General features: G+C 37.8%; 1 protein-coding gene across 1 annotated transcript in view; it reads right to left on the minus strand.

The window, feature by feature from the left end:
• Nucleotides 1-13,052, minus strand: part of LOC140238704 (uncharacterized) — a 42,795-nt gene that overhangs the window by 10,800 nt on the left and 18,943 nt on the right. Inside the window, exons 4-9 of the mRNA XM_072318603.1 lie at nucleotides 11,646-11,818; nucleotides 8,417-8,592; nucleotides 6,548-6,692; nucleotides 5,130-5,360; nucleotides 3,854-3,974; nucleotides 2,036-2,208 (exon numbers count right to left, since the gene is read on the minus strand). Of these exons, the coding sequence (XP_072174704.1) occupies nucleotides 2,036-2,208; nucleotides 3,854-3,974; nucleotides 5,130-5,360; nucleotides 6,548-6,692; nucleotides 8,417-8,592; nucleotides 11,646-11,818 (1,019 nt within the window). The remainder of the gene's footprint in view (nucleotides 1-2,035; nucleotides 2,209-3,853; nucleotides 3,975-5,129; nucleotides 5,361-6,547; nucleotides 6,693-8,416; nucleotides 8,593-11,645; nucleotides 11,819-13,052) is intronic.

The following is a 13,052-nucleotide window of genomic DNA, read 5'->3' on the forward strand; positions in this document are numbered from 1 at the left end:
ACACAATTGATACCCTCCAAGATCTATATGGTTTGTAAGATTAAGCATAAACATTTTGTTCTGACATAATTATTCTTCATCAGGAGATCCAGCTCTTACTTCAAATTTGTTTTCTTTTTCCAAGAGGTAGCTCCTCACACGACTTTTGAAGCTGGGGTGAGTCCAAACCACATTGAGCAAGGAGCTTGGTTGACATGTTGATTTGACGTTAACATCAAAGACGGGGGCAGCTGGCTTTGCTGCACCATGGGAACAGGTAATGGGAAGAAGAATTCACTATTATGTAATGATACTCTGGCAAAGAGGCACACAATACTGTACGAGCTGAAATTTTTGCATACATATTTTCGCGAATTGCTACTTGGAGGACATTTTCGCGTGTTGTTAATTTCGCGGTTGTGAGGGTCTAACTGAATTTACGTGAACTCTCATGAAAAAACTATAGTTGTCTAAACTAAAAGTACCTTACACGTGTAAGTACTAGTATTTTCTCAATTTGAAAAAAAAAAAATATCAAAAAGAAATACTTTACAAGGACTTTCGAAATTCGTGCCAGACATCGACAGGCGAACACCAAGAGTGCAGTTGCAAGAGTAGACTGAACACACTTTAAACAGCTATAGCTAGCTGTACTGTGCGACGTGCGTGCACATCAGTCAACAAGTTGAAGGCTAGCTAGGTGCAGCGCAGAACGGGACACATACTGTAGGCCTATTCATTAATGCTAGCTACGTCATGGCCATATGGCTCAGCTCATGATAGCTGTGTGCTAGACCCATTTATGTAGCTATAGCTACGAGTACTAGTAGTGGCTTGATTTTCATTTCCCTGCATTGCTTTCGCGCATTGTTATTTTCGCGTGTTGTTATTTACGCAGTTCAAAGGTGATTCGCGAAAATAAAACCACCGCAAAAATTTCAGCTCGTACAGTAATTTGAATAATTGTATTAAAATTTCATTACAAGGGAACAAATAGGGTATGATATAGATTATGATTTTAGAGCCGATTTTTTTTTTTTTTTTAACTGACTGTTATGACCGTGTTCATTCTAACAAGAGTGCACTGTATAATCGTGTCTCATTCTACTGTCCTAGATTTGTCTCTTTGAGTTTAATTGGGCTATAGGCCTATCTGTGGGATAACAGTACAGTTTCCTGTGAAAATGCTGCAACAGGGGTTACTTCTTCAAGGTTCAACATTCAAGGAAAGCACATTATGATTGAAAAGAAAGATATTTGCCAATTGATGTCACTGTATCATCATCTCATCGCAGCCAGCACTTGATTCAGTGTATTTTTCATAAAGTGTTATTCATGATCAATGACACATGTTTTGTATTTGCTTGAGTATTTGAGAAAGCCAGCAGCCAGCACTTGATTCGGTGTATTTTTCATAAAGTGTTATTCATGATCAATGACACATGTTTTGTATTTGCTTGAGTATTTAAGCAAGGAAAGAAACATTAAACAACACTAAAAATTGGATGGGCTTGCTGGATGAGAAGACTTCAATAGTTTGTGATGTCACATGTGTTGAGCGATATAAAGAAAATATAAAAAAATTCCACAAAATTTCCTTTTCTTTGAAAATTACAAATTCCATTGACTCCTTACTGATGTACAGTTAGGATTATATTATTCCCCCACCCTTACATGAACGAGGCTAGTCAACTGCTCCTATTATGCAAGAAAAGTGAAAATGATATGTTGAATTTTCTTTATTTTGTTTTAATGTTCTACACATGTGACATCACAAACTGTAGTTAGTCTTCTCATCCAGTAATGGCGGCACTGAAACTTAAAAAAAATCATAACTTTTGAACGGGTTTTCTGATTTTCCTCAAACTTTCACTGATGTGTCCTACTAATATTGCAGCAGCATTCACTCAATCCGCATGTATGTGAAGGTGAACTTGTCCTTTAAATTTAAAGAAGAATGGTACACAGAAGAGTAGACAATTTTTCTGAGTTGCTTGTGTACCTAACCTGATCGACAGTATCATAAAAAAAATGGGAAAGATATAATTGCACTCACTATGTAATAAGGAACTGAAATATATCTGGCTGTCCTTTGGAACATTTAATGTGCCAAGTGCATTTGCAAAGCGCAGAAGCATGTTTAACTCCTTAACGCCAGTGAAATGCTGAACACCACTTCCGGCACTGAAATTTGGACAAACGTGATATGATCGATGATATGGCTCAAATCTGGAAAAAGGAAAAAACAAACAAACAAACAAACAAAGTGGTTATGAGAATTGCAGATTCAAGATTAATTATAGGAACTTGCATTTAGCAATAATGTGAAAAATAAAAAGAGTGTAAATATGTGTTCTGCTTAAAGACTTATATATTTACATACATAACCACCCATCTCAAAACCCACAAAAAGTTACCAATTAGGATTCTCCGTACTGGACCAAATTATGCCATCTGGGTTGACCATCTCAATTTTCAAAGTTTGTCTTTAAATAGCTTTGGGAGAAATTTTTTTTTCTACCCAATGTCAAAATTTGGTAGCTTGAAACAAAACAGAAATTGATATATTTGCAGTTTTTTTTTTTTTTCTGGACCGTACTCTTTGGGAAAGGTGCTGTTTTAGAAAGTGAATGTTCTCAATGATACTCCTGCACAGCACACCGAAGTGAACTCAATCTTTAAATCCTCTTTTCTCCCTTATCTATGAAACTGCAATTCCTAACTCTCCTATTTCAATCACTTTTTGAATGGTTGAGAATGGTCCAATATTTACAAGTTATAAATCATATTACAGCTTACTTTTTTAAACTATGTATACACAGTAGAATAGAAAAGTGAATATTAATTTTCACCTACAATTTGTGGGCTTTGAGCTGGGCAGTCACATTATGTCGCAGCAACATATATAGTGTTAGACTACTCAAGGGTAAATCGTACCCATATCTGAATAAAAAATTCATTTCATAACAAGGGTGTTGTTGAACAATATTTTGAATTTGAAAAATTTAAGTTGCATAGTTCTACATGGAACCAGAGTACCTGACATCTAATGTGTAAAAAATATGAGTTATAAATTTGAAAATGAAATCAAATGTGACCCGCTACAACAAAAGGATCCTACAGTCGCTGACGGGCTAGCCAAGCATGGACCAGAAAAATGCTATTTTCAGGCTTTCCTTTTTAGCTTCGAAATTTCGGCAGATGATAGAAGATACATAAGACTACAAAATTATGTTAAAAACAGAAATCCGAACGTTTTGACAGATTTTGGTGATCTGACTTCAAACTCGATTTTCTCGGCTCACCCGTCAGCGACTTTAGGATCCTTTTATTGTAGCGGGTCACAAATGCTTAGTGCATCAGAAAAATAAAACCAGTGAATGACTGCATTTATCACACTCAACATACTTGATATTTGGGTAGATGTTTGTTGTACATAAGGTTCATTGATAATTAACTGTAACCAAAATTTCACATAGCAGTAACACAGTAAACCATTCACTAAATGGACCATTAGTATGGTGATATTAGTTCATAGATCTCTTCTTAATGACAACATAGTTCTCAAAACTTTTTGTATACTAGAGAATTTCTTGTTCATGCATTTGAACATCATTATAAGGCTAAGTCGGAAAATTTCTGAACTTGGACACCACGATGCTATAGTGTTTCTGGAGGTTTAAGTGGAGCAGCTAGAAAATTGCCTCCAGAACAAACTACAAATTGCAGGAAAACAACGAAGTGTATGATTATTCCATTAATTGTACCAATTAACAACCTGTGAATGTGTAGATCATGTGCCTTGTGGTTCTACTTGCCATGAAAAAAGGATTGGACGCAGAAAATTACAACACTCTACCAATTATATGCTTACCCCTCGGCATATTCGCACAAAATATTGGTTGGCAGGTTGGTGTCTGGTATTGGGTCCCATTTGCAGATGATATTCACAAAGTCACTGCTGCTGCACTCTAGAGATATTTCCTGAGGCTTTGCTGTAAAATGCATGGTGAAATGCAACTGTTGCAACATCATTTTCTTTCCATATACTGTGATGCTCTGAAATTTTCTTTCATAAATGTGAGCAATTTCCACAAGCATCTCAACAGGCAGTGTAGTTCATAATGATATAATAAAGCGCAATTCATGTAAATCTTTATTCAAGTAAAATATGGCAAAACTGTTTTTAAAAAGTTTTCATAGCTTTAATACTATCTTTCAAAAAACTAGTCTACAACTGTCTAAAATGGAAAACCACATTAAGAACAAACTATGCATGTTAGAAAGCATACTCATATTTAGGTTTAATGGAAACATAACATGTTTGTATGATGTCAACATTCATGTTTGTGATATGAAAGGAACTATCAATTGCATCCATCAGGAACAAATTCGTTTTTATAAATATGATCATTTATGCTTTTAAAAAGACAATGGGGTTATCATTTAAGTCTTGTATTCACAAAATGGAATACCAAATCTATGTGAAAGGTTCTCCATTCCCTAGCATTCCATATCGTTTGAGACAGACAGCAATGAAAGAAAGAATAGGAGGAAGAAACAAGGAAACAAACAAACAAACAAACAAACAAACAAACATGCTCTTGTCAATATAGAATAAACTCTGTATGATTGCTGGCTCTTGGCTCATCTAAAACATGTGATGGTTGAGCATTCTAGATCATTTTGTTACAGGGCCTACTGCTCTCCTTATATACTGTTTTCCATTCACAAGTAGTAACTGCTCATATCAAAATCCATTAATTCTCTTCGACTTGAATGATTCATTAGGGAGCTTTAAATTTGCGGTGCAGATGTTTGAGACAACTCTTGAGGTGGACGTTCTCCTCTTCCATGCGTCATGTTGAAAAGTAGCTTTAGATTATGCTGAGAGGCAACCTATAAAAAATAAAATGGTGCACCCATATGATCGGTGCATCAAGTAGGTCTCTACGCCGTGAATTGAGCGGACGTAAAATTTGCACAGAACGCGTAGTGAAAACTCAGATGACGCGAGCTATAAATTGGTTCACTTTGATACGCGATTCTGCCTATGCTCAGAAGAGGATTTTTTTCCCCTCTGAACGTCCCCGTTGTGAAAACCTAAAGCTCCCTATTGGTTGGACACAAATCTCAAGAGTCACACTCACAGCCAATCATCACATTGTATGAAGCAACCTGTGCACCGCCTCCTGGCATGCATGAGTAGTTTCCTCCGTCCTCCAAAGATATGTTTGTAATGGACAAGAGTGTATCCGTCTCCTCTGGCATCAAGATGTCATTGTGGTACCACGCCACAGCAGTTTCGTTTGCGGCGGTGCTAGATCGACCCACGTCGGGACAAGCCAGCTGTACTCTACCACCTCTCTCGCAGGCAATCTCTGCAAAGTTACCACAAAAAATGAACAGACAACCTGTTAAATGCACTTGTATGCTGGTATTTTCTTTGTGTGTGCAGTAGCTGAAATACCTTTCAAAAGATTAAAGGGGTGGTGTAGTATTGGGTGAGGTGAGGATTTAGCTTTTAACTTTTTGCGACATGCTTAGATCATATTCTATGAAATATTAAAGAGCATCCAATTCTAAACAGAGTTAAAGTTTATTTGGTGAAGATCAGTTTTGAAATGGCTGAGATATCCAAAAACAGAGTACAACAAAGCGATCCTAATAAAAGGTAGGTCCTACATTTCATCATAATTTTTTTTGTGTGTATACCTCATCAGACATATTAGAACCAATTTTCATCATTTAAAGTTTAAATTCCTCCTAGAATTGTATGCTCTTTCATATTTCATATGAGGTTTCTCATTATCTCAAAATAATCATCAAAAAAAAAAAAAATGTTGGAAACCTGAAGCCCCATCACAACCACAACTGTAGCATTCTTTTAACACTGTCAAGATGGCCTTTGCAAATTTTGAATGGTTTTATACAGGATGGCTTTGGCTTGGATGGTGTTAAAGTATGCTTCTAACATCATGTCAGGTCAAATAAAACATGTAAGTAGTTTCTCATCCTCACATGTAGCAGATTTGTTGTCTTCAGCACTTAATTCTATATATTTACTACAAATGTATACTATCTTCTAACAAAGAATTATTGATAGGAACCATTCAATGGCAAGATTCACATCTACAAAAGCATTGATTTAAAAGTGAGACCACCCTTGGTTTAGAGAGTGTGAACATTTTTAAAACATGTACATAACAATATAAGTATGCCTGCATACCTTCAAAGCCTGATTAATTCACCAAACACACACACACACACACACACACACACTCTCTCTCTCTCTCTCCAGATATATATAACAGAGAAAGAGAGAGTGAGAGAAAGAGATAGGTATATCTATACATAGGTAGATAGATAAATAGAGGGATAGATAGATGGATAGATAGATAGACAGATATATACGTAGATAGATAGATGTTTGGTGAGTTTATCAGGTTTTGAAGGTGCGTGGGTTACCCATTTCATACAGGCACCTGGTGGCCTCCGTGTTAAGTCTATGCGCATTTCAGAATTCAGTATGGAACAGGTTAAGAGATTAACAGAATCTCATACACACCATCAGGTGAACGAAGGGAACATGCTCTCTCAGACCAGGACCCATTCTTGGGACTTACGAATCTCACTCGAACACAATAGATCTCATTCATCGGCATGTTCGGATACCACATCATACACTGCGTTGGTGGCATGTTCCTGTAAGTCTAGATTAAAAACAAACAAACACACAGAAAAGCATAATGTACTCCTCTAAGTTCTCAGTTAGAAGCTGACTAAATCTTGTCAAGTACCTTTCAAAGTCGATTCTAAATGGAGGAAACATGAAGTTTTGATTGCACTGTCAGTATTTGGCATGTGTTAAACACTCAATTCGATAAAATACAATCTAAATCAATTCATTTCAATTCAATGTTATGCAATTCTCTGGTTCATTTTCTCAGCTGAAAAAAAGGTGTCTACAAATACTAGAATATAGGCACAAGTGTCAAATATTTATAGAAATATAAGAATAGAGTGCACATTAATATGATCACAACACTGAAAGACAAATAGTCAGAGGATGAAAGATTATCCTTATATTCATCATGAGCTGCTAAACATTATAATTCAGAACCCTGCCAGGGGCCCATTGCATAAAAGTTACAATTATGGTAACTTTGCCATTGAATGGTAACTACCATGGCAACAATACTCAACAGCCAATAAAAATCAAGAATTCCATGGAAGTTACCACTGGATGGCAAAGTTACCATAATTGTAACTTTTATGCAACGGGCCCCAGGTGTCAACACTGAAGAGTGTGATATAAACTAGGCCCTATTACACTGTCGGCAAAAATAAGTGTTCCACTGAAGTGCAGACAAAGCAAAATGCAGACAAAATGCGATGTTTCGCCTTCCTTCCAGTGGAAGAATGGTCCTGTGTTTTCAGTGCGTGAAAGACAGCTCGGAATCTCTCTGATCGTCCAGCCCCAAGCATGTGGTTGAAACAGAGGCCCCTTCCTGTTGAGGCTATATACTAGGTTCCTCCACTCATTCCCAAATGCATTCTTTGACGTATGTTTGAATGTTGGTACCGGTATGACATTCGGGCCAAACGTGGGTATCCAGATTGGTCATTCGCCACAGCTGAATGCTTTCAACAAGACTCAGACAAGATCAAGCAAGGAATGGTCCAACCAAGAACCGGCCCGAGCAGGAAGATCACCATCACCATCCCTTATATATCTGACTTCTCCTAGAAGATTAGGAGATTATTGGCTAAACACGGTGTCTCCGCAGCATTTAGACCTCACAATACATTTAGACAGAGACTCATAGTCATCCATTTCAAAAACAAAACACCACAGGAGAAAAAGACAAAACATAGTAAATGGTTTCATAGGCCAAAGAGAAAAGTGCAAGGAATTCTTCATAGGAGAAACTCAAGAATCCCTGACAGCTCATATGAGTCAACACAGAAGACCCACAGCATCCCGGAATCAGTTGTTTCCTTACACTTCAAAGAGACCAAAGACATGGTGGCGCTGGACAGAGAGACACGTTGGTTCGAACGAGGCCGAGGTAAGAGAATCTATTTGGGAACGTGTGGAGGAACCTAGCCTCAACAGAAAGGGGGGCCTCCGTTTCATTCGATTCACATGCCTAGGACTGGGCGATCTGACAGATTCCAAGCTATATTTACGCACTGAAAGCGCATCAGTATGTAATATTCCTGCACGACTTTGCACATATATTTGTATAAGTACCATTCTTCCACAGAAAGGATGCCAGAATCACACGACATAAGTTTCAAGTCCAGTTTCTGATTTTTATAAAAATTTGGAGGATACAGCAACCATATTAGGTACTGGTTAGTACAGCTACCATTAGATTATAAATATAGGTAGAAATTGATAAGTACAGAAACGATATTGATTTGCAAGTACCAAATTCCAGGGTACGGCAGATCCTTTTGTGAGCTCCACTTCGAAATGACCAAAATGCTCGTTGCTGAAGTATTCTGTGATGTCTGCTGGGTTCTGCCAAGTCACGTTCAGGAGTGATTTCCCATGGCAGTTTGCTGTCGCCTTGATCTCCACATTACTGGGCGGATGAGGCGTCGCTAACATGAACGATAATGGAGTAAAACCAACTGAATTTCACATATCACTATTGCCAATAAAGAGTGCACCCAGCCCCAGTTATTCAAAGACCAGGAGACCTGTGACTTTTCTGAACAGGTGGTTTCTGTGTGTAGAACATTAATCAAAAGCTGGTAGAAATTGCTGGGGGATTAGAGGCACCAGTTGCTCAGATCTGTGTTTGTTTGTTTGTTTGTTTGTTTGTTTGTTTGTCTATTTGTTTGACTTTGGCAGCATTACTTCCTGTCTTGCATCTTTGCACACAACACTTAATAAAATAAACAAAAGTGCATGTGGGATTAACACATCACCTTTAAAGGCACAGCTAGTTTACCACTGGGAGCAGTCATTTAAAATATGTTTGAGATATCACATTTAAAGGGAATGGCTAGTAACCGATCAGTGGGAATGCTGAGGGATGATTATTCCAATCCTTGTGGGATTCATTTAAGAGTACATTATATATCTACTGTTGTGTGAAAATTATTTGCTTCAGAACAGTCTCATATTCAAGTAATGTGCAGATTAACCGATGCCCCGTCACTGACCAGGCACGCTAACCTGGAAACATTAAACTGCACATTACTTGAATATGAGACCATTCTGAAGCAAATAATTTTCACACAACAATAGATATATAATGTACTCTTAAATGAATCCCACAAGGATTGGAACAATCATCCTCCAGAATTCCCACCGATTCCCACTGATCAGTTACTAGCCATCCCCTTTAATGCTATTATGTAGGTCAGTTGTATCACATGACATCCTACCATAACACTTTTGCAATAAAGCCTAAAATGAAAGGAGATATCCCTATATTTCTCAAGAAACCATAACTGTAGACAGTTTAGTCTAGAAACACTTTTATTATAACTACTGTTCACATTTGGTATATCAACAATACTTAACATTGATCAAACTGATTCAAATTTTTACATTGGTTGTTTCTATCCCTGACTCACATTCTAGAACTATTTTGAAGAACTAAAGCTGAGTTTTTGTTTCGCCTGTAAATAGTAAATGATACTTTTAAAGGACAAGTTCATTTCAACAGAAATGTGGATTTTTGCATTTCAGTGCACAAAATACAAAACAAAAATTAAAGGAACTTGATGTGGTTTGCTAATGCAGCAATAACAGTAGAGTCAACACATCAGTGAAAGTTTCAGCAAAAACAATTTGTTCAAATGTTTTGAGTTTTTAAAGTTTCTGCACGGTCACTACTGAATGCGAAAATTACAGTGAGTGCAGTTTATGATGTCACATGCATAGAACAATATAAAGAATATATAAAGAAAATTCTGTAAATTCAATTTTTTTAAGAAAAAAAGTACACATAGTCCCTTAACTTGTTACTGATGCATTAAGGGCAATATCATATCCTCTGCCTTCTGAAAGAGGCAAGTCAAGTGATCTTTTATAACATATGCAAGAAATGTGAAAAATATGTTGAATTTTCTTTGCACTTTCTCCATATTGTTGTATGTATATGGCATCACAAGCTGTAGTAGTCGGTCAGTACCGGTACTGAAACATCAAAAATGTATAACTTATGAAAGCATTGTCCAATTTTCCTCAAACTTTCACTGATGTGTTCTGTTGAAAGCTCTAAATCATTATGTACATGAAGGTGAACTTGAACATGCATTCTCAAACAAACACATAAACATCTACTGGCATGCTGTGAGAGCAACAATAAGACACACAATAGAAAACTATTTGAATCTGTAAATTTTTATACTAATCGAAATAAATTGTCTAAGCCCTCTACCATTGTTACTTCAATGAATATCATCCCTCCTATACAATGTATCTATTTACCACCCTTTCCCCCGCCCTCCAAAAAATTTCTGGCTGCCAACATCCTCTCCTCTCTAGCCCTCTACATTCTTTGCTCCTTCTGCTCTGAAGCCAACTATTCCTTATGCATCCATTCCAGCTACCCTTGATAACTTTCTCCATCATCCTAATCCCCTTGTTTTCAAAATGAATTTTGAGTGTAAATGTTCATTTTCATTCATTTTGGAGTGACCTCAGGGATCACTCCAAAATCTTTGAGTGATCCCTGAGGTCACTCTAAAATGAGAGAAAATGTCTAAATTCACTCTTTTCTGTTATTCACTCCTTCAAGAGTGAACATTTTCACTTGATTTTTTTTAAAAATACCTCTCCCATCCCTCTTCCTCCCTGCCACTGGTTCCTCAAGCAACCTGTGCCCTATCTTCATAATGATTCATCAACAACCCCCACCCCCTTTTGCCCCCTCCCCCCAATCTAACTTACTAACATCACCCCTCATCCTCCTCCCTATCACTGGTTCTGGTTGCCCTCCATTCAAATAATTAATTCCCACCCTCCATCCCTTTCCCCTACTACCAACTCCGCCCCTCTCTCTCAAACCATATCACTACTATCTCTCCTCCTCCTCCTTGTCACTGGATCCTCATTCATTCTTCCCTTTCCTTACATGATCAACCCTTCACCTCCTGCAGACCCTATAACCAAGCAACGAAAAATGGTGCACCCAAATTTAATTGCAATCGAGTATAAAGCACAAAAGACAATAGGCCTGTGCACACACAACGAAAATCAAAATTACATTCGCGATCCAAATTTCGATTTTTTTTTTGACCGTTCATACACAAGGAAAAATCGCACTTCGCAGCAAGGAAAGAACGGTCAGTGGCCAAATTGCGCATGCGCAAAACTTGCATGACCGAAGACTGACCCTGCGGTCCCAATAATGTTGACATTCACGCGCTACGAACGATGGGATTAAAAATACCGATTTCCGAATCTCGATCGCACTCACACACACAACGCTTGGCAAAGTAATTGCGATTATTCTGAAAAATCGCACTAATGCGATTAGGATCGCGAAAATTAGTGAAATTTTTCTGTCCACACAGGAAAAAATTACGAAATTTTGATCGTGATAAGAAAATCGATTTTCAAATCTCACTTTTTCCCTTGTGTGAGAACGGGCCTATTATCACACTCCCTAACTGAATCAAAATAGATGCTGACTTACTATGGTCTTCAACCCTAAACTCGCCATCTTCCGGGGTATGGACCAACACCCCCAGAGTGTTCTTCAGGACAAGCCGCACATGGAACCGGGGCAGGTCATGAAACTCTTGCCTACCCCTGCTCGCATTGAAATGAAGACACTTGGTCCAAGTGGTGCTGTTTGTGATGTCACGTCTGTTAATGTAATACAGAGAAGTATTTCATCACATTTTTTTCTCATACAAATAATGACAGCTCCTAAACTTTTCCCCAAGATGTTTTTTTTTTTTTTTTGTACATCTAATGACTGTACCAAACAGCTGAAAGCAATTTGTCTGTCATTAAGTGCCATCAATTTTATATCACACAAAGATGCATTATTGAAATTCTGTAATCCAAGTCAATTTTTGATCTCTTTAACTTCTGCAACAGTGACTGAATTGTTATCAATTCTCATGCTGAAATAAACACAGAAGGAAGCACAATTGATTTCATTTGAATCAAAAGCAAAAAACAAACAAACAAACAAGAGCAATAAGATTGCAACTTTGCATTCAAAGATGAGAAAGATTTTAATACAGAAGTGCCCATTTTGTATCTAGGCCTACATACGTATCCGGGCAATTACCCCCAGAGGGCAATTAACCCCCCCTCCGGCTAAATACTGGTTAGTGGTAGGTTAGAGTTAAGATTAGGGTTAGGGGTGGGTTTAGTGTTAGGAGTTTGGGTTATGGTTAGGATTAGTTTCAGGATTAGGATTAGGATTAGGGACAGGGGAAGGGTCCGGGGTAATTGCCCAGGGGGTAATTGCCCTAGACCCCCTACATACTATGCAACACTGGATACTACAGTTGGCCACTGCAGACAGGCACTAGTGGCCATTTCAAATTTGCATGTACAGTGTACTCATGGACAGATAGTGTTGAATGAAAAATAAATGTAGTGTCTGTTAACAGTCCTTACACTTTTTCTGGAAAAGTGAGACAATCAAATAGCCACCACAGAATACAAATTTGTGGCATCTGGTTACGTTCAGCAGGTGGCCCCCATGTTCAGGGTCTTTTACACAGTATTTCTCTCAAGGGGGAATGTAAGTGAAACATACAGCAGGTGGTTGTCACAGAGAAGTGACCACTAAGACAGGTTTGATTGTATGTTACATCAAATATGTCTTTATGCTTTACACCCAGAAAGACTTAGAAACATTTCACAGGTACGTGTTCCATATTCAGAGAGAGAAATAGAGAGGGGGAGGGAGAGAAGAAAAAGGAACAGCCCTATAAATGTTTTCTACTCTAATGCTAAATCTCTAACTCTACACAAATTAGTTCATACCATTTCTGTCTCCACAAGACATAATGTATCATGTCATGCTTATAGACAAAGAAATGACGGTTGACTGACTGTTTGTGTCTTCATCAAAGACTAA

Source organism: Diadema setosum, chromosome 15 (assembly GCF_964275005.1).
Source record: "Diadema setosum chromosome 15, eeDiaSeto1, whole genome shotgun sequence".
In the NCBI taxonomy this organism is placed as follows: domain Eukaryota; kingdom Metazoa; phylum Echinodermata; class Echinoidea; order Diadematoida; family Diadematidae; genus Diadema; species Diadema setosum.